At 40.5% G+C, this 23,820-nt stretch overlaps 1 protein-coding gene across 3 annotated transcripts in view; it reads left to right on the forward strand.

Annotated features, from left to right (window-relative positions):
• The window catches only part of LOC128702627 (macrophage mannose receptor 1), a 199,929-nt gene that overhangs the window by 38,298 nt on the left and 137,811 nt on the right, over positions 1-23,820 (forward strand). For 2 of the 3 annotated variants that reach the window (XM_070099922.1, XM_070099921.1), the window contains exons 5-7: positions 5,663-5,839; positions 11,988-12,143; positions 23,384-23,458. In XM_070099922.1, the coding sequence (XP_069956023.1) occupies positions 5,663-5,839; positions 11,988-12,143; positions 23,384-23,458 (408 nt within the window). The remainder of the gene's footprint in view (positions 1-5,662; positions 5,840-11,987; positions 12,144-23,383; positions 23,459-23,820) is intronic. The other variant, XM_070099923.1, reaches the window with a different exon arrangement.

Below are 23,820 nucleotides of genomic sequence, written 5' to 3' on the forward strand. Positions count from 1 at the left end.
AAAGCACCCAGTAAAGCACACAGTAAAGCACACAGTATAGCTCACAGTAAAGCACACAGTAAAGCACACAGTAAAGCACACAGTAAAGCACACAGTAAAGCACCCAGTAAAGCACACAGTAAAGCACACAGTAAAGCACCCAGTAAAGCACACAGTAAAGCTCACAGTAAAGCTCACAGTAAAGCACACAGTAAAGCACACAGTAAAGCTCACAGTAAAGCACACAGTAATGCTCACAGTAAAGCACACAGTAAAGCACACAGTAAAGCACCCAGTAAAGCACACAGTAAAGCACACAGTATAGCTCACAGTAAAGCACACAGTAAAACACACAGTAAAGCACACAGTAAAGCACAGAGTAAAGCACACAGTAAAGCATCCAGTAAAGCACACAGTAAAGCACACAGTTTAGCTCACAGTAAAGCACACAGTAAAGCACACAGTAAAGCACACAGTAAAGCACACAGTAAAGCACCCAGTAAAGCACACAGTAAAGCACACAGTAAAGCACCCAGTAAAGCACACAGCAAAGCTCACAGTAAAGCTCACAGTAAAGCACACAGTAAAGCACACAGTAAAGCTCACAGTAAAGCACACAGTAATGCTCACAGTAAAGCACACAGTAAAGCACACAGTAAAGCACCCAGTAAAGCACACAGTAAAGCACACAGTATAGCTCACAGTAAAGCACACAGTAAAGCACACAGTAAAGCACACAGTAAAGCACACAGTAAAACACACAGTAAAGCTCACAGTAAGGCACACAGTAAAGCACACAGTAAAGCTCAGAGTAAAGCACCCAGTAAAGCTCACAGTAAAGCACCCAGTAAAGCTCACAGTAAAGCACAGAGTAAAGCACACAGCAAAGCACACAGTAAAGCTCACAGCAAAGCACACAGTAAAGCACCCAGTAAAACACACAGTAAAGCTCACAGTAAAGCACCCAGTAAAGCACACAGTAAAACACACAGTAAAGCTCACAGTAAAGCACACAGTAAAGCACACAGTAAAGCTCAGAGTAAAGCACCCAGTAAAGCTCACAGTAAAGCACCCAGTAAAGCTCACAGTAAAGCACCAAATAAAGCACACCGTAAAACACACATTAAAGCACACAGTAAAGCACACAGTAAAGCATGGATAAGCACACAGTAAACCACACAGTAAAGCACCCAGTAAAGCACACAGTAAAGCTCACAGTAAAGCACCCAGTAAAGCACACAGTAAAGCACACGGTAAAGCTCACAGTAAAGCACACATCAAAGCACACAGCAAAGCTCATAGCAAAGCTCCCATAAAGCACACAGTAAAGCAAACAGTAAAGCTCACAGTAAAGCAGACAGTAAAGCACACTGCAAAGCACACAGTAAAGCTCACAGTAAAGCACACAGTAAAACTCACAGTAAAGCTCACAGTAAAGCACACAGTAAAGCACACAGTAAAGCACACAGTAAAGCTCACAGTAAAGCACACAGTAAAGCACACAGTAAAGCACACAGTAAAGCACACAGTAAAGCACACAGTAAAGCTCACAGTAAAGCACACAGAAAAGCACCCAGTAAAGCACACAGTAAAGCTCACAGTAAAGCACACAGTAAAACACACAGTAAAGCACACAGTAAAGCTCATAGTAAAGCACCCAGTAAAGCTCACAGTAAAGCACCCAGTAAAGCTCACAGTAAAGCATACAGTAAAGCTCACAGTAAAGCACCCAGTAAAGCATACAGTAAAGCACACAGTAAAGCACACTGTAAATCTCACAGTAAAGCGCACAGTAAAGCTCACAGTAAAGCTCACAGCAAAGCACACAGTAAAGCTCACAGTAAAGCACCCAGTAAAGCTCACAGTAAAGCACACAGTAAAGCTCACAGTAAAGCACCCAGTAATGCACCCAGTAAAGCTCACAGTAAAGCACACAGTAAAGCACACAGTAAAGCACCCAGTAAAGCTCACAGTTAAGCTCACAGTAAAGCACCCAGTAATGCACCCAGTAAAGCTCACAGTAAAGCACACAGTAAAGCACACAGTAAAGCACCCAGTAAAGCTCACAGTTAAGCTCACAGTAAAGCACACAGTAAAGCACACAGTAAAACACCCAGTAATGCACCCAGTAAAGCTCACAGTAAAGCACACAGTAAAGCACACAGTAAAGCACACAGTAAAGCTCACAGTAAAGCACACAGTAAAGCACACAGTAAAGCTCACAGTAAAGCACACAGTAAAGCTCACAGTAAAGCACACAGTAAAGCACACAGTAAAGCTCACAGTAAAGCACCCAGTAAAGCTCACAGTAAAGCACACAGTAAAGCACACAGTAAAGCACACAGTGAAGTACACAGTAAAGCACACAGTAAAGCACACAGTAAAGCACCCAGTAAAGCTCACAGTTAAGCACCCAGTGAAGCACACAGTAAAGCACACAATAAAGCTCACAGTAAAGCACCCAGTAAGGCATCCAGTAAAGCATCAAGTAAAGCTAGCAGTAAAGCACACAGTAAAGCACACAGTAAAGCACACAGTAAAGCACACAGTAAAGCACCCAGTAAAGCTCACAGTAGAGTACAGTAAGGCACCCAGTAAAGCACACAGTGAAGCACATAGTAAAGCTCACAGTAAAGCACACAGTAAAACACCTAGTAAAGCACACAGTAAAGCTCACAGTAAAGCACACAGTAAAGCACACAGTAAAGCACATAGTAAAGCACACAGTAAAGCACCCAGTAAAACACCTAATAAAGCACACAGTAAAGCTCACAGTAAAGCGCACAGCAAAGCACACAGCAAAGCACACAGTAAAGCACCCATTAAAGCACCCAGTAAAGCTCACAGTAAAGCACACAGTAAAGCACACAGTAAAGCACATAGTAAAGCACACAGTAAAGCACCCAGTAAAACACCTAGTAAAGCACACAGTAAAGCACTCAGTAAAGCACACAGTAAATCACATAGTAAAGCACACAGTAAAGCACACAGTAAAGCACACAGTAAAGCACACACTAAAGCACACAGTAAACCACCAAGTAAAGCTCACAGTAAAGCACACAATAAAACACCCAGTAAAGCACCCAGTAAAGCACACAGTAAAACACACAGTAAAGCACACAGTAAAGCACACAGCAAAGCACACAGTAAAGCTCACAGTAAAACACACAGTAATGCTCACAGTAAAGCACACAGTAAAGCACACAGTAAAGCACCCAGTAAAGCACACAGTAAAGCACACAGTATAGCTCACAGTAAAGCACACAGTAAAGCACACAGTAAAGCATACAGTAAAGCACACAGTAAAGCTCACAGTAAAGCACAGAGTAAAGCACACAGCAAAGCACACAGTAAAGCTCACAGTAAAGCACACAGTAAAGCACCCAGTAAAACACACAGTAAAGCTCACAGTAAAGCACCCAGTAAAGCACACAGTAAAGCACACAGCAAGCTCCCAGTAAAGCACCCGGTAAAACACACAGTAAAGCTCACAGTAAAGCACCCAGTAAAGCTCAGAGTAAAGCACCAAATAAAGCACACAGTAAAACACACATTAAAGCACACAGTAAAACACGCAGTAAAGCATAGTAAAGCACACAGTAAAGCACACAGTAAAGCACCCAGTAAAGCACACAGTAAAGCTAACAGTAAAGCACCCAGTAAAGCACACAGTAAAGCACACGGTAAAGCTCACAGTAAAGCACACAGCAAAGCACACAGCAAAGCTCACAGCAAAGCTCACAGTAAAGCACACAGTAAAGCAAACAGTAAAGCTCACAGTAAAGCACACAGTAAAGCTCACAGTAAAGCTCACAGTAAAGCACACAGTAAAGCACACAGTAAAGCAAACAGTAAAGCTCACAGTAAAGCAGACAGTAAAGCACACAGCAAAGCAGACAGTAAAGCTCACAGTAAAGCACACAGTAAAGCTCACAGTAAAGCTCACAGTAAAGCACACAGTAAAGCACACAGTAAAGCACACAGTAAAGCACACAGTAAAGCTCACAGTAAAGCTCACAGTAAAGCACACAGCAAAGCACACAGTAAAGCTCACAGTAAAGCACACAGTAAAGCACCCAGTAAAGCACACAGTAAAGCACACAATAAAGCTCACAGTAAAACACCCAGTAAAGCTCACAGTAAAGCACCCAATAAAGCTCACAGTAAAGCATACAGTAAAGCTCACAGTAAAGCACCCAGTAAAGCATACAGTAAAGCACACAGTAAAGCACACAGTAAATCTCACAGTAAAGCGCACAGTAAAGCTCACAGTAAAGCTCACAGCAAAGCACACAGTAAAGCTCACAGTAAAGCACCCAGTAAAGCACACAGTAAAGCACCCAGTAAAGCTCACAGTTAAGCACCCAGTGAAGCACACTGTAAAGCACACAGTAAAGCTCACAGTAAAGCACCCAGTAAAGCATCCAGTAAAGCATCAAGTAAAGCTAGCAGTAAAGCACACAGTAAAGCACACAGTAAAGCTCACAGTAAAGCACCCAGTAAAGCATCCAGTAAAGCATCAAGTAAAGCTAGCAGTAAAGCACACAGTAAAGCACACAGTAAAGCACCCAGTAAAGGTCACAGTAAAGCACAGTAAAGCACCCAGTAAAGCACACAGTAAAGCACATAGTAAAGCTCACAGTAAAGCACACAGTAAAGCGCACAGCAAAGCACACAGCAAAGCACACAGTAAAGCACCCATTAAAGCACCCAGTAAAGCTCACAGTAAAGCACACAGTAAAGCACACAGTAAAGCACACAGTAAATCACCCAGTAAAGCTCACAGTAAAGCACAGTAAAGCACCCAGTAATGCACACAGTAAAGCACACAGTAAAGCTCACAGTAAAGCACACAGTAAAGCACACAGTAAAGCACACAGTAAAGCACACAGTAAAGCACACAGTAAAGCACCCAGTAAAGCTCACAGTAAAGCACACAGTAAAGCACACAGTAAAGCACACAGTAAAGCTCACAGTAAAGCACACAGTAAAGCACACAGTAAAGCACACAGTAAAGCTCACAGTAAAGCACCCAGTAAAGCACCCAGTAAAGCACCCAGTAAAACACACAGTAAAGCACACAGTAAAGCACACAGTAAAGCTCAACTTGTTATGCTGAGTATGTCGGGCAAATTAGGTCAGTTTTGTCCCAGGATGCGACGCACTCGAGTCAACTAACACCCAGGTACCTATTTTACTGCTAGGAGTCTTAAAGAAACTTGTCCTAATATTTACACCCACATCAGGGATCGACCCACGGACCTCAGTGTGTGAGCTGAGTGCGCTACCAACCGAGCTACGGGATATCTTAAACACAATGTTTTTGCCCGGAATGGTTATAACACTAATCTTGGCTTAGTGGTTAAAACTTTCGCTTCACACGGGGAGGACCCGTGTTTTATTCCTAGCGAGGGTAGAAACATTGGACGTCTTTCCTTACACCATTTATCTATGTTCCCCCTCAGGAAAATGGGTACCTGGGTGTTAGTGGACTGGCGTGGGTCGCATCCTGGGACAAAACTGACCTACTTTTCCCGAAATGCTCTGCATAATAAGCGGCTTTCTATATAGTAGTATGTTATTGATGTCAGCTAGGACTGTATACCTTGTACATGTACTTGTAGAAATAAAGTTATTATTATTATTAAATTACTATCATAATTCTTGGCGGTGTTGTTGTCAGGCAGCGGGTGTTGGGAGGGATGGACAGAGAACCCAGACACTGGAGAGTGCTACCTGCTAGTGGAGCAGCAGAGTTCCTTTTCTACAGCCAACAGCTACTGCACCTCTCTAGCTCAAGGTGATGATATTCCCACACAGGTCTCACTCACCACGGCTCAGGAACAAGACTTCGTCTACAGTAAGACAACCACTTCTCTTTTGACATTATTATGACGTTAAACTAATTCCAGAACGACAGCTATATTTGTATTTGTAAAATTGCTTATTTACACGCTAGAATAGTTCTCCATATTTCCTATTAAGCTCAGATCAGAGTGAATATCAGAATGGTAGACAATACCGACAGGTTGGTAAGTTAGACACACGGGCAACAGTTAGGCAGCTTTATTCCGAAATGATGTTATCAGTCCATCACTCATGAAGATGTAGATTTGAGGTTGTCAGTCCCTCAGTCTGGAGAAGAATTGTTTCATAATCTGAAACAGAATTTTTCTCCAGACTGAGGGACTGACAACCTTAAATCTACATCTTCAAGAGTGATGGACTGATAACATCATCTTCACATCACTACTGCTCCTGCCTACTTTCTGTACTCGACTGAAGAAGCCTACTGTGTAGGCGAAACGTTTCGGAATAAAGTTGCCTAACTGTTGCCCGTGTGTCTAACTTACCAAGCTCAGATCTATATATATATACATATATATATATATATATATATATATATATATATATATATATATATATATATATATATATATATATATATATATATATATATATATATATATATATATAATATATATATATATATATATATATATATATATATATATATATATATATATATATATATATATATATATATATATATATATATATAGGTTGTATATATATATATAGTAGGTAGTAGGTTGGTAGACAGCAACCACCCAGGGAAGTACTACCGTCCTGCCAGATGACTGTGAAACAAAAACCTGTAACTGTTTTGCATGATGGTAGGATTGCTGGTTTCTTTTTCTGTCTCATAAACACGCTAAGATAACAGGGATATCTTGCTACTCCTACTTACACTTTGGTCACACTTCACAGACACGCACATGCATATATATATATACATACATCTAGGTTTTTCTCCTTTTTCTAAATAGCTCTTGTTCTTTTTTATTTCTTCTATTGTCCATGGGGAAGTGGAAAAGAATCTTTCCTCCGTAAGCCATGCGTGTCGTATGAGGCGACTAAAATGCCGGGAGCAATGGGCTAGTAACCCCTTCTCCTGTATACAATTACTAAAAAAGAGAAGAAGAAAAACTTTATAAAACTGGGTTGCTTAAATGTGCGTGGATGTAGTGCGGATGACAAGAAACAGATGATTGCTGATGTTATGAATGAAAAGAATTTGGATGTCCTGGCCCTAAGCGAAACAAAGCTGAAGGGGGTAGGAGAGTTTCAGTGGGGGGAAATAAATGGGATTAAATCTGGAGTATCTGAGAGAGTTAGAGCAAAGGAAGGGGTAGCAGTAATGTTAAATGATCAGTTATGGAAGGAGAAAAGAGAATATGAATGTGTAAATTCAAGAATTATGTGGATTAAAGTAAAGGTTGGATGCGAGAAGTGGGTCATAATAAGCGTGTATGCACCTGGAGAAGAGAGGAATGCAGAGGAGAGAGAGAGATTTTGGGAGATGTTAAGTGAATGTATAGGAGCCTTTGAACCAAGTGAGAGAGTAATTGTGGTAGGGGACTTGAATGCTAAAGTAGGAGAAACTTTTAGAGAGGGTGTGGTAGGTAAGTTTGGGGTGCCAGGTGTAAATGATAATGGGAGCCCTTTGATTGAACTTTGTATAGAAAGGGGTTTAGTTATAGGTAATACATATTTTAAGAAAAAGAGGATAAATAAGTATACACGATATGATGTAGGGCGAAATGACAGTAGTTTGTTGGATTATGTATTGGTAGATAAAAGACTGTTGAGTAGACTTCAGGATGTACATGTTTATAGAGGGGCCACAGATATATCAGATCACTTTCTAGTTGTAGCTACACTGAGAGTAAAAGGTAGATGGGATACAAGGAGAATAGAAGCATCAGGGAAGAGAGAGGTGAAGGTTTATAAACTAAAAGAGGAGGCAGTTAGGGTAAGATATAAACAGCTATTGGAGGATAGATGGGCTAATGAGAGCATAGGCAATGGGGTCGAAGAGGTATGGGGTAGGTTTAAAAATGTAGTGTTAGAGTGTTCAGCAGAAGTTTGTGGTTACAGGAAAGTGGGTGCAGGAGGGAAGAGGAGCGATTGGTGGAATGATGATGTAAAGAGAGTAGTAAGGGAGAAAAAGTTAGCATATGAGAAGTTTTTACAAAGTAGAAGTGATGCAAGGAGGGAAGAGTATATGGAGAAAAAGAGAGAAGTTAAGAGAGTGGTGAAGCAATGTAAAAAGAGAGCAAATGAGAGAGTGGGTGAGATGTTATCAACAAATTTTGTTGAAAATAAGAAAAAGTTTTGGAGTGAGATTAACAAGTTAAGAAAGCCTAGAGAACAAATGGATTTGTCAGTTAAAAATAGGAGAGGAGAGTTATTAAATGGAGAGTTAGAGGTATTGGGAAGATGGAAGGAATATTTTGAGGAATTGTTAAATGTTGATGAAGATAGGGAAGCTGTGATTTCGTGTATAGGGCAAGGAGGAATAGCATCTTGTAGGAGTGAGGAAGAGCCAGTTGTGAGTGTGGGGGAAGTTCGTGAGGCAGTAGGTAAAATGAAAGGGGGTAAGGCAGCCGGGATTGATGGGATAAAGATAGAAATGTTAAAAGCAGGTGGGGATATAGTTTTGGAGTGGTTGGTGCAATTATTTAATAAATGTATGGAAGAGGGTAAGGTACCTAGGGATTGGCAGAGAGCATGCATAGTTCCTTTGTATAAAGGCAAAGGGGATAAAAGAGAGTGCAAAAATTATAGGGGGATAAGTCTGTTGAGTGTACCTGGTAAAGTGTATGGTAGAGTTATAATTGAAAGAATTAAGAGTAAGACGGAGAATAGGATAGCAGATGAACAAGGAGGCTTTAGGAAAGGTAGGGGGTGTGTGGACCAGGTGTTTACAGTGAAACATATAAGTGAACAGTATTTAGATAAGGCTAAAGAGGTCTTTGTGGCATTTATGGATTTGGAAAAGGCGTATGACAGGGTGGATAGGGGGGCAATGTGGCAGATGTTGCAAGTGTATGGTGTAGGAGGTAGGTTACTGAAAGCAGTGAAGAGTTTTTACGAGGATAGTGAGGCTCAAGTTAGAGTATGTAGGAAAGAAGGAAATTTTTTCCCAGTAAAAGTAGGCCTTAGACAAGGATGTGTGATGTCACCGTGGTTGTTTAATATATTTATAGATGGGGTTGTAAGAGAAGTAAATGCGAGGGTCTTGGCAAGAGGCGTGGAGTTAAAAGATAAAGAATCACACACAAAGTGGGAGTTGTCACAGCTGCTCTTTGCTGATGACACTGTGCTCTTGGGAGATTCTGAAGAGAAGTTGCAGAGATTGGTGGATGAATTTGGTAGGGTGTGCAAAAGAAGAAAATTAAAGGTGAATACAGGAAAGAGTAAGGTTATGAGGATAACAAAAAGATTAGGTGATGAAAGATTGAATATCAGATTGGAGGGAGAGAGTATGGAGGAGGTGAACGTATTCAGATATTTGGGAGTGGACGTGTCAGCGGATGGGTCTATGAAAGATGAGGTGAATCATAGAATTGATGAGGGAAAAAGAGTGAGTGGTGCACTTAGGAGTCTGTGGAGACAAAGAACTTTGTCCTTGGAGGCAAAGAGGGGAATGTATGAGAGTATAGTTTTACCAACGCTCTTATATGGGTGTGAAGCGTGGGTGATGAATGTTGCAGCGAGGAGAAGGCTGGAGGCAGTGGAGATGTCATGTCTGAGGGCAATGTGTGGTGTGAATATAATGCAGAGAATTCGTAGTTTGGAAGTTAGGAGGAGGTGCGGGATTACCAAAACTGTTGTCCAGAGGGCTGAGGAAGGGTTGTTGAGGTGGTTCGGACATGTAGAGAGAATGGAGCGAAACAGAATGACTTCAAGAGTGTATCAGTCTGTAGTGGAAGGAAGGCGGGGTAGGGGTCGGCCTAGGAAGGGTTGGAGGGAGGGGGTAAAGGAGGTTTTGTGTGCGAGGGGCTTGGACTTCCAGCAGGCATGCGTGAGCGTGTTTGATAGGAGTGAATGGAGACAAATGGTTTTTAATACTTGACGTGCTGTTGGAGTGTGAGCAAAGTAACATTTATGAAGGGATTCAGGGAAACCGGCAGGCCGGACTTGAGTCCTGGAGATGGGAAGTACAGTGCCTGCACTCTGAAGGAGGGGTGTTAATGTTGCAGTTTAAAAACTGTAGTGTAAAGCACCCTTCTGGCAAGACAGTGATGGAGTGAATGATGGTGAAAGTTTTTCTTTTTTGGGCCACCCTGCCTTGGTGGGAATCGGCCGGTGTGATAATAAAATAAATAAATAAAAATATATATATATTTGTATATATATATATATATATATATATATATATATATATATATATATATATATATATATATATATATATATATATATATTTGTATATATATATATATATATATATATATATATATATATATATATATATATATATATATATATATATATATATATATATATTTATATATGTATATATATATGTATATATGTATATATATAAGTGTATATATATATATATATATATATATATATATATATATGTATATATATAATTGTATATATATATATATATATATATATATATATGTATATATATATATATATATAGATAAACATATATATATACGTATATATGTATATATATATGTGTATATATGTATATATATATATATGTGTATATGTGTATATATGTATATATATATATATATAACACGATTACAAACAAACCACGTAATATAGGTTAGGTAATGTTCGTAAGAAAACAGGACAAATGTTTCCTGACGCAGGTCATGACCCGCCGTTGGAGCTTTTGGTTGTCTGACCGAGACCTTCCACTTATTTACCGGTCCACGGAACATTTTGGGTTTGAACCCGTGGTGAGTGAGTCGTAAAACTCCAGAGCAGTGCGTAAGCTACTTGGCCACCTGGCTGTAATACGATTCGTCCAACTAGGTATATTTCTATATACCATAGGAAAGTTAACGTGGGGCACCACTGTGACCACAAATGCAAGTGTTTGTGGATGAATCACCCTTCAGCGTGGCTTGGTGGGAGATTCATTTATAAAAACTTGCATTTGTAGTCACTGTGAGACCAATGCTAAGCTCGTGTCCCGTAGCTCGATCGCTGGCGATCTCAGCTCACACACTGAGTTCCGGAGTTTGAATCTCCGGTACGGCTGAAAAACATTAGGGACGTGTTTCCATAAGACACCTGCTGTCTTTGTTCACCCATCAGTATAAAATGGGTACCTGGGTGTTAGTGAACTGGTGTGGGTCGCATCCTGGGACAAAACTGACCTAATTTGCCTGAAATGCTCTGCATAATAAGTGACTTTCTATATAGTAGTATGTCATTGATGTCAGCTAGGACTGTATACCTTGTACAGGTACCTGTAGAAATAAAGATATTATTATTATTATTATTATTATTATTATTATTATTATTATTATTATTATTATTATTATTATTATTATTATTATTATTATTATTATTATTATTATTATTATTATTATTATTCCTCTGGTGTATAAATATACCTAGTTGGATGAATCTTACTGCAGCCAGCTGGCCCAGTGGCTTGTGCACTGGCCTGGAGTTTCAGGACTTACTCACCGTAGGTTCAAACGCTACCTGTTCCGTGGTGTAAGGGAATTCTTGATCTCAAATCTTGAAGCATAAAAAAATAAGTCCTCAGGTAATACTTCAACTTTCTATATGCTTAGTAAGACCTCATTTAGAATTTCTTTGTATATTCCATGGAAAGCCGTGAAATTAGGAAAATAAATAAGGGTATGTAAATAACTTACTGCAAATATCTAATATTAAAAACAGTAAGTAACAATTGGTTCAAGTCTGACAAATGAAGCTCCCAGATAGAGTCATTGCAGCACAAACTTTGTGTAGCTTTTAAAATAATGAATGTAAGTATTGGTATGAGTTGAACCTGCCTAGCATTTGCCAGCAAGCCTGCTGCAGTGCTCTTCCATTCTAACATAAACACTGCCTTCAGTTCATGAACCAGTTCCTAGCCTAGTCAATTAATTGCCTGACTTCTTGCCTGACTTCTTGCCTGACCCTTATTAGCCTGAGCAGTATGTCATGTGTCTCAGTGTGGTTGCTTGAGCAGTCGTTGTCTGGAGAGGCTCGGGTGTGGCTGGGCATGCAGAACCTTCAGTACGTCTACTGGCTTGATGGATCACCCGTTGGATACTTTCACTTCTCTCCTGGAGAACCTGACAGTTACGTCGACGGTAACTTCTGCATTGGTGAGTAATGTGTATACATACCTAATTGTGGTTGCAGGGGTCGACTTATAGCTCCTGGCCCCGCCTCTTCACTGGTTGCCACTAGGTCCGCTCTCCCTCTGCTCTATGAGATTTATCACACTTCTTAAAGCTATGTATAGCACCTGCCTTTGCTACCTTGCTTTCCAGACTATTCCACTTTCTGACAACTCTATTGCTGAAGAAATATTTCCTAACATCCCTAGGGAGAAATAAATGGGATTAAGTCACGAGTATCTGAGTTAGAGTTAAGGAACGGGTAGTAATAATGTTGAAGGATCGGTTATGGAAGGAGAGGAGGGGAATATAAATGTATAAATTCAAGGATTATGTGTGTTAAAATAAGGGTCGGATACGAGAAGTGGATACGAGAAGTGGGTCACAATAAGTGTGTATGTACCTGGAGAAGAGAGGAGTGTAGAAGAGAAATAGAGATTTTGAGAGATACTAAGCGAGCGTGTAGGAACTTTTGAGCCAAGTGAGAGAGTAATTGTGGTAGGGGATCTAAATGCTAAAGTAGGAGAAACGTTTAGAGAGAGTGTGGTAGGTAAGTTTGAAGTGCCAGGTGTAAATGATAATGGGGAGCATTTGATTGAACTTAGTATAGAAAGGGGTTTGGTTATAGGTAATACATATTTAAAAAAAAAAGATAAATAAGTATACAAGATATGATATAGAGCTTAATGACAGAAGTTTCTTGGACTATGTTGTGGTAGATAAAAGACTGTTGGGTAGACTTCAGGATGTACATGTTTATAGAGGGGCCACAGATATATCAGATCACTTTCTAGTTGTAGCTACACTGAGAGTAAAAGGTAGATGGGATACAAGGAGAATGAAAGCAGCAAGTAAGGTAGAGGTGAAGGTTTATAAACTAAAGGAGGAGGCAGTTAGGGTAAGATATAAACAACTGTTGGAGGACAGATGGGCTAATGAGAGCATAGGCAATGGGGTCGAAGATGTATGGGGTAGGTTTAAAAATGTAATGTTAGAATGTTCAGCAGAAGTTTGTGGTTACAGGAAAATGGGTGCAGGAGGGAAGAAGAGCAATTGGTGGAATGATGATGTAGAGAGAGTAGTAAGAGAGAAAAAGTTAGCATATGAGAGGTTTTCACAAAGTAGAAGTGATGCAAGGAGGAGGAATATATGGAGAGAAAAGGAGAAGTTAAGAGAGTGGTGAAGCAATGTAAACAGAGCAAATGGAAGAGTGGATGAGATGTTATCAACAAATTTTGTTGAAATTAAGAAAAAGTTTTGGAGTGAGATTAACAAGTTAAGGAAGCCTATGGAATGAATGGATTTGATAATTAAAAATAGGAGAGGAGAGTTATTAAATGAAAAGTTAGAGGTATTGGGAAAATGGAGGGAATATTTTGAGCTGTTAAGTGCTGATGAAGACAAGGAAGCTGTGATTTCGTGTATAGGGCAAGGAGGAGTAACATGTGAGTGTGGGGAAAGTGCGTGGGGCAGTGGCAGAATGAAAGGGGGTAAGGCAGCCGGGATTGATGGGATAAAGATAGAAATGTTAAAAGCAGGTGAGGATATAGTTTTGGAGTGGTTAGTCCTTTTATTTAATAAATGTATGGAAGAGGGTAAGGTACCTAGGGATTGGTAGAGAGCATGCATAGTTCCTTTGTATAAAGGCAAAGGGGACAAAAGAGAGTGCAAAAATTATAGTGAAATAAGTCTGTTGAGTATACCTGGTAAAGTGTTTGGTAGAGTTATTATTGAAAGAATTAAGAGTAAGACGGAGAATAGGATAGCAGATGAACAAGGAGGCTTTAGGAAAGGTAGGGGGTGTGTGGACCAGGTGTTTACAGTGAAACATATAAGTGAACAGTATTTATATAAGGGTAAAGAGATTTTTGTCTCATGTATGGATTTGGAAAAGACATTTGATAGGGAGGCATTGTGGCAAATGTTGCATATATATGGAATAGGAGGTAGGTTACTGAAAGCAGTGAAGAGTTTTTACGAGAACAGTGAGGTTCAGGTTAGAATATGTTGAAGAGAGGGAGATTATTTCCCAGTAAAAGTAGGCCTTAGACAGGGATGTGTGAAGTCACCGTGGTTGTTCAATATATTTATAGATGGTTGTTCAATATATTTATAGTTGTAAGAAAAGTGAATGCTCGAGTGTTGCCAAGAGGTGTGGGGTTAAAAGATAAAGAATTTAACACAAAGTAGGAGTTGTCACAGTTGCTCTTTGTTGATGACACTGTGCTTTTGGGAGATTCAGAAGAGAAGTTGCAGAGGTTGGTGGATGAGTTTGGTAGGGTATGTAAAAGAAGAAAATTAAAAGTAAATATAGAAAAGAGTAATGTGATGAGGATAACGAAAGATTTAGGTAACGAAAGATTGGATATCAGATTGGAGGGAGAGAATATAGAGGAGGTGAATATTTGGGACAGGCTGGACCATGTGTCCAGTCTGTCCAGGTCTCTTTGTAGTCCTGCCTGATCCTCATCTGATTTAATTCTCCTCATTAACAGGGACACTCTGAGTCTATCCCTTTCATCATGTCATTCACATATACCAAAAATAGCACTGGTCCTAGGACTGATCCCTGTGGGACCCCGCTCGTCACAGGCGCCCACTGTGATACTTCATCATGTACCATAACTCGTTGTTGCCTCCCTATCAGGTGTTCTCTGATCCATTGCAGTGCCCTATTATATGTGCCTGATCCTCTAGCTTCTGCACTAATCTTCTAATGAGGAACTGTGTCGAAGGCCTTCTTGTGTCAGCATAGTTACTGATCCAATACATGTGTTGTATAGCTTATCTGAGTATTATAGTTAGTACCATCCATATGTTTTACATACATGACCCCTTGCTAGGCTCAGTGACTAGCTTGTGTCATGTCACGTTATGCCATTGTGAGGTCTGCGCTCCCGGTCTCATTCTCAGTTCACCGTAGACCTACCAGGCAACAGGACAGACCAGGCTGGTCTGTGCTAATATAAGTGTTACCATCCAACAAGTGTGTTTAACTCCAACCATCACATCTCCATGAACCCTCACAACAAATGGTGCCAGCAGAGGGCCCGTAATTCTGACGATTACAGCGGTTTCTTGAGATAAATTTTTACTGAGCCGGTTGCCATTTCCTGACCACCTTGGTCTGCCGAGACTAGTGACACTTCACATCCCAAGCCAGCACCCACCACTACTTCCTGGTCAGTCCTTGTGTCTTCTCTGCTTATTTGCATTACTTCCGAGGGGTTGACCCGGGTTTGCAAATTAAGCCAAGCCACCAAGCCAGCCTGTGGGGAGGAGTCAGCCCTACACCATCCAGCCTGTCCTAAGTACCAGCCTTGCCTGCTAAGCCAGCTTTCCACCCTTGCTGTGCTCATCGTTACAAGTTCTCAAGCCAGTCTGTGTGAAGGGTTAAGCCAAGCAAGCCAGCCAACTAACCCAGGTGACTAATCCAGTACTCAAGCAAGCTACATGAGTTCCAACCTTCACCATCGCTTGCGCTTCCAGTTCTAAGTTATTCTGAGTGCTTTACCATCCCTGTGGTGTTGTGGTATTTTGTGGGTTTTTAAGCCAGCCTGGCTTAGAATATTTTCGTGCCTAGTGTGGGTGTACCCAGAGCACGTGGCTTATGCCGCTTATCCCGTAGGCCCATGTGGTGTCTCAGCGCGCTGCTGCAACCACCCACACTTTCCACCACTATCACTCCTGTTTTTTATTTACCTTTTTAATGGGTCCTAGCACCTTATTTTACGGACCACATAGGGGGTCAAGATGCAAGATTGTTCCTTCGTCCCTGTATGCCAACGTAAAAGCCTCCTGTGTGAATTTATCGTCGATTTAAGCGCAAATTGCAAATTCTTCGAGACGTTGCAGTGTTGGGAGTAGCGGAGAGACGCCAACAGCCCATGAGACTCCACCACTACCCTAATTCTTCCCCAACGTTGCTACAGTGATAATAAATAATATTTTTATAGAGACATTTGCGAGCGTTGAGACAATTTTTTTCAGTGATTTCATAGTGACATTTATTTCCAGTGATTTCTTAGTAACATTCAGTGACTCTTGACTAGACTCAGTGTTCACTCTGCAATATTAATTTTTTTCTTCAGCGTTTAAATTTTTGTGCTTAATTTTATGTCTCTTGTGTTGTATTCCTTTTTTTTATATACATGAAGTACTTTTCTGTTTTTCGCTGTTGTGTGCAATATATAAGCAGTATAAACTTGTGTTTACACTTCACAATTATCTTGTGTTCACAGTATTGTGTTCCTTGTCTAGTAATTTATACAGTGAAGTAATTCAGTAACTTGTTATCTCATTTTCTGCATCACAACTCAGTGATGTCTCAGTTATTTTTTTTTCTCCCAGCATTTATGTCCCAGCTGAATTTTTTTTATTCATTTCCCATTTTCCTGTGTGTTGAACATTCTTGTGTTAATTCTTTTCATTTAGCCAGTGTCTAATTTGTCTTATCTCCACACACAATAGTGCCATTATTTTGTTTGAAGCAAGAGAATTATTTTCCAATTTTTGTCACCCCAAGACCTTATTGCAAGAAAATTCTCATAGTATTGTGCATATATTGATGTGTTGTGTTCTGCATTATTGTGAGTGTTAATCTTTCTCTGTTTTGCATTTTTGCCCTTCATTTTTTTTCATGTTTCATTGAACAAATTCACTCTTAGTGCAAATTTTAACTTTTTTTTTTTTAAAGTAAATCATTCTTTTGCTTGTTCAATGTTTCTTAAACTGCAATTAAGAGTTAAATTGTTCAATCAGTTCATTCCTTGATAATATTGTTTTTGTTACTCTTGTAAACTGCATTTTCTTGTGTGTGCAATTTTTTTATTATTGCAATATTGCATCATTTTGCAATGATTCTTGTGCAAGTAATGTGCTGCCATTAATTTTTTTTCTTTCATAACGTTTTTTTTATGTAGTGTTGTGCAGTAATTTTTGATTAGTAATTGTTATTTGCAATATTGTTAGTTTATTTCAGTCCAATATTTTGTGTTTTCAGTTTCACATTCCTTATTCTGTGTATAATATTTTATTCTTTGTGTTTCACTTTAATTTTTTTTTTAGAGAATTGCTTTCCCATTCTATTATAATTTTCACAAGATTTATTGATTCCATTTTATCATTTTTGCTTGATTTATCATTTATTGTTGAATTTCCTTATTGAATTTAGAGTAAAGACAACTCACTGTGCCATTAATTCAGTTTAAAGCAAATTCGAGTAAATTTGATTTGAGTAAATTACAATTTCTCTTGATTATCAAAGTGTTGCTTATCCACTTGAGTATTTTTTTTATCTAAGTTTTCATTGCTCTACAGTGAGACTTGTTATTTTTTCTTTACTTATGCAGAATAGTTAAGCATTTTCTCCCATTTCAGCTTTACTGTGTCATATATTCTATTTATTATTCCTGCCTTTATGTCCTTGAGTAAGTTCCCTGAGGAGATGTCCCGGTCACTTTTGTTTGCTCACTTAGTACATCATGCCAGTCGAATAATTTCAAAGTCCTAATATCCCCTTACTGACTGAAAGACAATACCTAGTTAGACAATGTGTTTGTTCTCACAGCTTGTATTTGAGATTTGTTAAAGTGCTGCAGAATGTGAAGTTCGGATTAAGTTCCTATAGATCTGTGAATTACTTATTAACGTAGCCAAGCGGTCAGGAACTAGTAACTCTGTCACTCCCATCTGTGTTCCACCTACACCTTCAGACATGCAGGATAGTGTTCCGTTGCCTCAAGTGTCCGAGGACACTCAGACTGCCTTGAGTGCACAGCCTATCCCTGCAATGTCTGCTAGTTCAAGTAGTAGTTTCTCCACAGGGGACGCCTTGTCAGAAAACGATTACTTGAAACTAGTAATGCCATATCTTGTTGATGTCACATGCCGTCTGCAGAATGATGTCTCTGTCGCGGCTAGTGTACTCACTAGAGTGTCTGTTGTTGTTCCTAGTGTTCCAGATGGTGATCCCATCCTAGGTGACAGTAATTCTTGAAATGTACAAAGTTGTTTCTCGAGTAATCTTCACGTTGTTAACGTTTGTAAGCGTCACTGCGTGCGACTCAGATTGAATACCAGTATTGTTGACCGTGTTCATTTCTTTTCCTCTGTGCTTGCAGTGAGAGATAGTAGATCCGTTCTTCCTTGCTCATATTGCATGTTATAGCGTTACTTTTTTCAACCAGGGAGAGTCATCCGCTCCACCGAGTTTGTTCATTCCTCCAGTAAGAAAGAACCGATCCCTTGTGGTCTGGTGTGATTCGATTCCTGCTCCAGGAAGATCTTGTTCTGACTGTGAAGCCACCAGAACCCATTAGTGACTTTGTAATGAGCCAAGAATTACTGTATCAAACAGCTGAGTTGAGTACTCCAAGCAGAAGAGTATACCAGTTAGTAATTCCACAGTCACTGGTGAATATAGCTGTATCCTTTGTAGATACTTTTTCAGATCTCCCTCAGTCAAGGCATGTGTTAGCCATTGCAAAGGAATTCGATCCTCCCAAAGATGATAACCATTCTGCATATGTAAATCTTACCCTCACAGAGTTGGGTTTAAATGTACATAGCTTGTATATTTAGATGTTCAAGATGAATGAAGTTGTCCACTGTGTGTTTGTTATTAGCTGATCAGTTTTTCAGAAAATTTTACTTGTGTGTTCAAGTTCCCTCCGAATTCTGAGATTAGCAGTAATGATCTGCGTGCGCCAGATATGCCTTTGCTGTTAATTTACTTTCACCTTTGTAAATATATATTCTTCCTCAGAATCCGTAGAGTGCATGAATACAGATCGATCGATCAATACTATCCTTTAGTTTTAAGTTATATATGTCTTTGTTATTGTATAGAATCAACCCAGAGCCACCTGCCTGTTCAGCCTATAGCATAGTATTGCATGTCGAGACGACATACGTAACATGACCGAGCTGTCAGCATAGTTGCTGATCCCCTACATGTGTTGTATAGCTTATCTGAGTATCATAGTTAGTACCATCCATATGTTTTACATACACGACCCCGTGCTAGGCTCAGTGACTAGCTTGTGTGACGTCACGTGATGCCGTTGTGAGCTCTGCGCTCCCAGTCTTGTTCTCAGTTCACCGTAGACCTACCAGGCAACAGGACAGACCTGGCTGGGCTCCTCCTTTCACACTCTGCTAATATAAGTGTTACCATCCAACAAGTGTGTTTAACTCCAACTATCACATCTCCACGAACCCTCATAACACTTGCAGTCCAAGAAAATGAAATAAACCCACCCCTCTGTCTTGTGTCTTACTTCTGTTACCTTGTCATAAAACTCCAGAAGGTCTGTGACACAGGATTTGGTTGTCATTTATAATCATATTCCGTTCCAGGTGCTCCACCACTCTCCTCCTGATAAACTTCTCCATGACTTTGCATACTATACACATCAGTGACACTGGTCTATAGTTTAGTGCCTCGTTTCTGTCTCCTTTCCTAAAAATGGGGACTACATTTGCCATCTTCCATACCTCAGGTAGTTGCCCAGTTTCAAGGAATGTGTTGAAAATTGTGTTTAGTGGCGCATACAGCATATCTGGTCCCTCTCTAAGGGCCCACGGAGAGATGTCTGGTCTGTACTTTTTCCATTCTACAGTGCACTTTGTTTTGGCCTCCTTACACCTTCGGGTAAACCAAGGGCTCGTTCTGGTCTTCCCATTATTTCTGCTGCCCTTGGAAACAAACCTTTCCTCTGCTTCCTTGCATTTTGTTGTTAAGTAGTCCATCATTTCGTTTACTGACTTTCCTACCAATTCCCTTTCCCACTGAACATCTTGTAGGAAGTTCCTCATATCTTTGTAGTCCCCCCTTTTATAGTTTGGCTTTTCCCATTCTACTCCTGTTACCCTCTCCACTTGTAACTCTACTACATATTCAAAGCTCAGAACTACGTGATCACTAGCTCCAAGGGGTCTCTCATGTGTGATGTCTTCAATGTCCGAACTGCTCAGGGTGAACATGAGATCCAGTCATGCTGGTTCATCCTATCTCTGGTAGTGTCCCTAACATGTTGATGCATGAGGTTTCCCAGTACCACATCCATCATCTTGGCTCTCCATGTTTCGGGACCCCATGTGGCTCCAGGTTTTCCCAATCAATCTCCCTGTGGTTGAAATCGCCCATAACCAGTAACTATGTTTTGCTTGAGTGAGCTCTTCTGGCCACCTCAGCTAGTGTGTCCACCATTGCTCTGTTGCTCTCTTCGTATTCCTCTCTTAAGAACATAAGAACATAAGGAAGAAGGACCACTGCAGCAGGCCTACTGGCCCATGCGAGGTACGTCCAATTCTCCCACTAGCTTAAGCCAATGCCTTGACCTAGTCAAGTCAGTCACATTCACCTCAGGGAGGAGCACGGCATCCGACCTAGTAGCACAAGTTAGTCAGGTCCAGCTCACACCCACCCACATCAACTCATGTATTCATCCAACCTACTTTTAAAACTACACAACGTCTTAGCTTCTATGACGGCACTCGGGAGTTTGTTCCACTCATCCACAACTCTATTACCTAACCAGTGCTTTCTACATCCTTCCCGAATCTGATTTTTTCCAGTTTAAAGCCATTACTGCAAGTCCTGTCTATGTTAGATATTTTTAGCACGCTATTTACATCCCCTTTATTAATTCCTGTTTTCCATTTATACACCTCAATTATATCCCTTCTAATTCTAAGCCTTTCTAGAGAGTGCAGATTCATGGTCCTCAGTCTATCCTCATAGGGAAGATTTCTGATACATGGGAACAACTTTGTCATCCTCCTCTGTACGTCTTCCAGAGCATTTATATCCATTCTGTAATACAGTGAACAAAACTGTGCAGCCTAATCTAAATGAGGCCTAACCAATAATATATAGAGTTGAAGAACAACCTGAGGACTACTATTATTTATACTTCTTGCTATGAAGCCGAGGATTCTGTTACCTTTTTTGCGAACACTTATGCACTGTTGTCTTGGTTTTATATTACTGCTAACCAGAACTTCTAAATCCTTTTCGTAATCCGTAATATTAAGATTTACATTATGTATTTTATATGTGGCATGGTTATTTCCCTGTCCAACATTTCGAACTTTGCATTTGTCTATATTAAACTGCATCTGCCACTTCTCCGACCACTGCATCAATCTATTCAAATCACCCTGGAATGCTCTAATGTCCTCATTAGAATGAATTGGACGGCCTATTTTGGTGTCATGTTGGCCTCGTGCAGTTCTGTGGTGGGTTATACATCACTGAAATGACTACCTTATGTTCCCCAGACTGAATTGTACCTACCATGTAATCCCTTTCTCCAATCTCGTCCATTCCTTCCATTTCCTCGAAACTCCATCGGTTTTTAATGAGCAGTGCAACCCCTCCTCCCCCTCTGCTCCTTCTATCTTTCCTCAGGATCTGATATCCAGGTGGGAAGATTGCATCTGTTATTGTCTCAGTGAGTTTCATTTCCGTGACTGCTATGATTCTTTCATGCCACTCCTCACATTTATTCATTATTCCATCCATGTTCGTATACCAAACCTTCAACTTCTTTTTTAAAACTGTGGCCCAGGGAGAATGGTGGGGCTGGAGGAGTGGAAGCCCTGGCAAGGGCCTATAGGGGGTTGCTGTGGGGGTGGGGTTTGTGATGAGGGGGTAGGGGCAGAGTGCTTATGGGGGGTTGCTGTAGGGGTGGGGTTTGTGATATGGGGGGTGGGGACAGAAGGAACAGTGTGTGGGTTTTGGTTTAGATTGTTCAGTTGCATTTGGGTTGCCATGGTTGGATTTCTTCTGTGGGTGCTTCTGGAGGAGGTTGTGTTTGCTCTTCCGCCTGAGTCTGGGTTCTCCTGCTCATCTCAGTCATTGCATCTCATTTCTCCTTTCGTCTTTGTACCCTCTCTTTCAGTATCTTCCTTTCTTCTTGTGTTCTGTCTTTATCGAGGTACACTCTCCGGTTCTCCAGTTTGTCCCTTAGTCGTGCTTTCTCCTACAGGATCCTGTTTTGAGCTGATTCTGCTCCGAAAATCACTTTGACTGGTCGTTTTTTGCTCTTGCAAACTGGCCTCTCCCTTTCGTCCTCCAACTGTATTTCCCTTTGCATCCCCTAAGGTGATATAGTTCCTTCCATTGAAGCATTCCTTCCTTCAATCTCTTTCCTAGCTGATGTCCCTGTGCTCAGTGGTCTGTCTTTCCTGCTCAGCTGTTCCTGGCCACTTTAGTTGTCTATTAGAGTCTCTGCATATAGCTTAGGTCCTTCATAATCTTTAGTCCCCTCATTTGTTCCTGATGTGCTCCTCGTCTTTTCCAAGGCCCCACGTGGGTCTGATAGTTCCTTTGCTTACAGTAAAGCTCCTTTGCTCCCTACAGTCACCTCGTCCGTGACTGATGTAGAAGTTCCTGATACTTTGGCTATACTGTCCTTTGGTTCTTTAGGCTGTTTCAGATTTTTTAGTTCCTCTTCTAGGCACTGTATCTTAGCTTCTGTTGCTATGGCTTGTAGCTCCTATTTCCTGCACTCTGCAGCTATCCTCTCCTCCATTTTCTTGCCTAGTTCTTCTAGTTTCCTTCCCCACTCTGCGTCCCTTTTCGTGAGCTCTCCCTCCCAATCTTCTCTCCCAGGTTCATCCACCAGACCCCTGGTTCTCCGTGTGTGTGTGTGTGTGTGTGTGTGTGTGTGTGTGTGTGTGTGTGTGTGTGTGTGTGTGTGTGTGTGTGTACTAAACTAATTGTGGTTGCAGGGGTCGAGACTCAGCTCCTGGCCCCGCACTCAGCTCCTGGCCCCGTGTGTGTGTGTGTGTGTGTGTGTGTGTGTGTGTGTGTGTGTGTGTGTGTGTGTGTGTGTTTCATAAAATACTAGTTTACTCTAATTGTTTTGAAGATTTGAGGTCAAAATGATAATTAATTATATTGTCATTCAGTAACAGTAATAATAGTACTACTACTACTACTACTACTAATAATAATAATAATAATAATAATAATAATGATATCAGTGATAATAGTTATTATTAATATGCTCGGAGAATCGGTAAGCTCATAAGAATCATTCAGTGCTTAAGGAATAGGAGGCAATAATATTCGCTTGAAGGAAGGGAAGAATAATTGTTAGGTTCAAGAGCTTGTCAACAGCACTACAACACCCTCTTGAAAAGAAAATATAAATAACTAACTAGTAATTAATGTTTTAATTGCTTGCAAACTCTTTATGTTTCTCGACCTTCAGAGCTGGCCATGGACACGGGTCTGTGGGAGGACAGCATGTGTTCTGTGGCCAACTTCTTTCTCTGTGAGATGAAAGGTTAGTTTTCACCACTCGAGTATTTATATAAATTTTCAGTTGGCTGGTCAATGGTTTATTGGAGGCGCTGTAAAATTCACAGTGTAGATAAATGGTTCGGAGAACCGACAAGTTGATAAATTAGAAACCTGTGCAACACTTGGGTATCTTTATTGTGTAAGTGTTTCGCCACACCGTGGCTTCATCAGTCCAAGAAAAATGGTGAAGATCAGGAGATTGAGGTAATGAGTCCATCAGCTTGGAGTCCATGTAATAAGTCCATCAATCTTGATAAGAATGCAGCATAAGCGAGTAGAGACGTACTGTAAACAGGTGAGGTGAAGCAGTCGTAGACGGTGTCACTTTGGACAAATCCACATGTT

Source organism: Cherax quadricarinatus, chromosome 70, assembly GCF_038502225.1.
Source record: "Cherax quadricarinatus isolate ZL_2023a chromosome 70, ASM3850222v1, whole genome shotgun sequence".
Taxonomy (NCBI): domain Eukaryota; kingdom Metazoa; phylum Arthropoda; class Malacostraca; order Decapoda; family Parastacidae; genus Cherax; species Cherax quadricarinatus.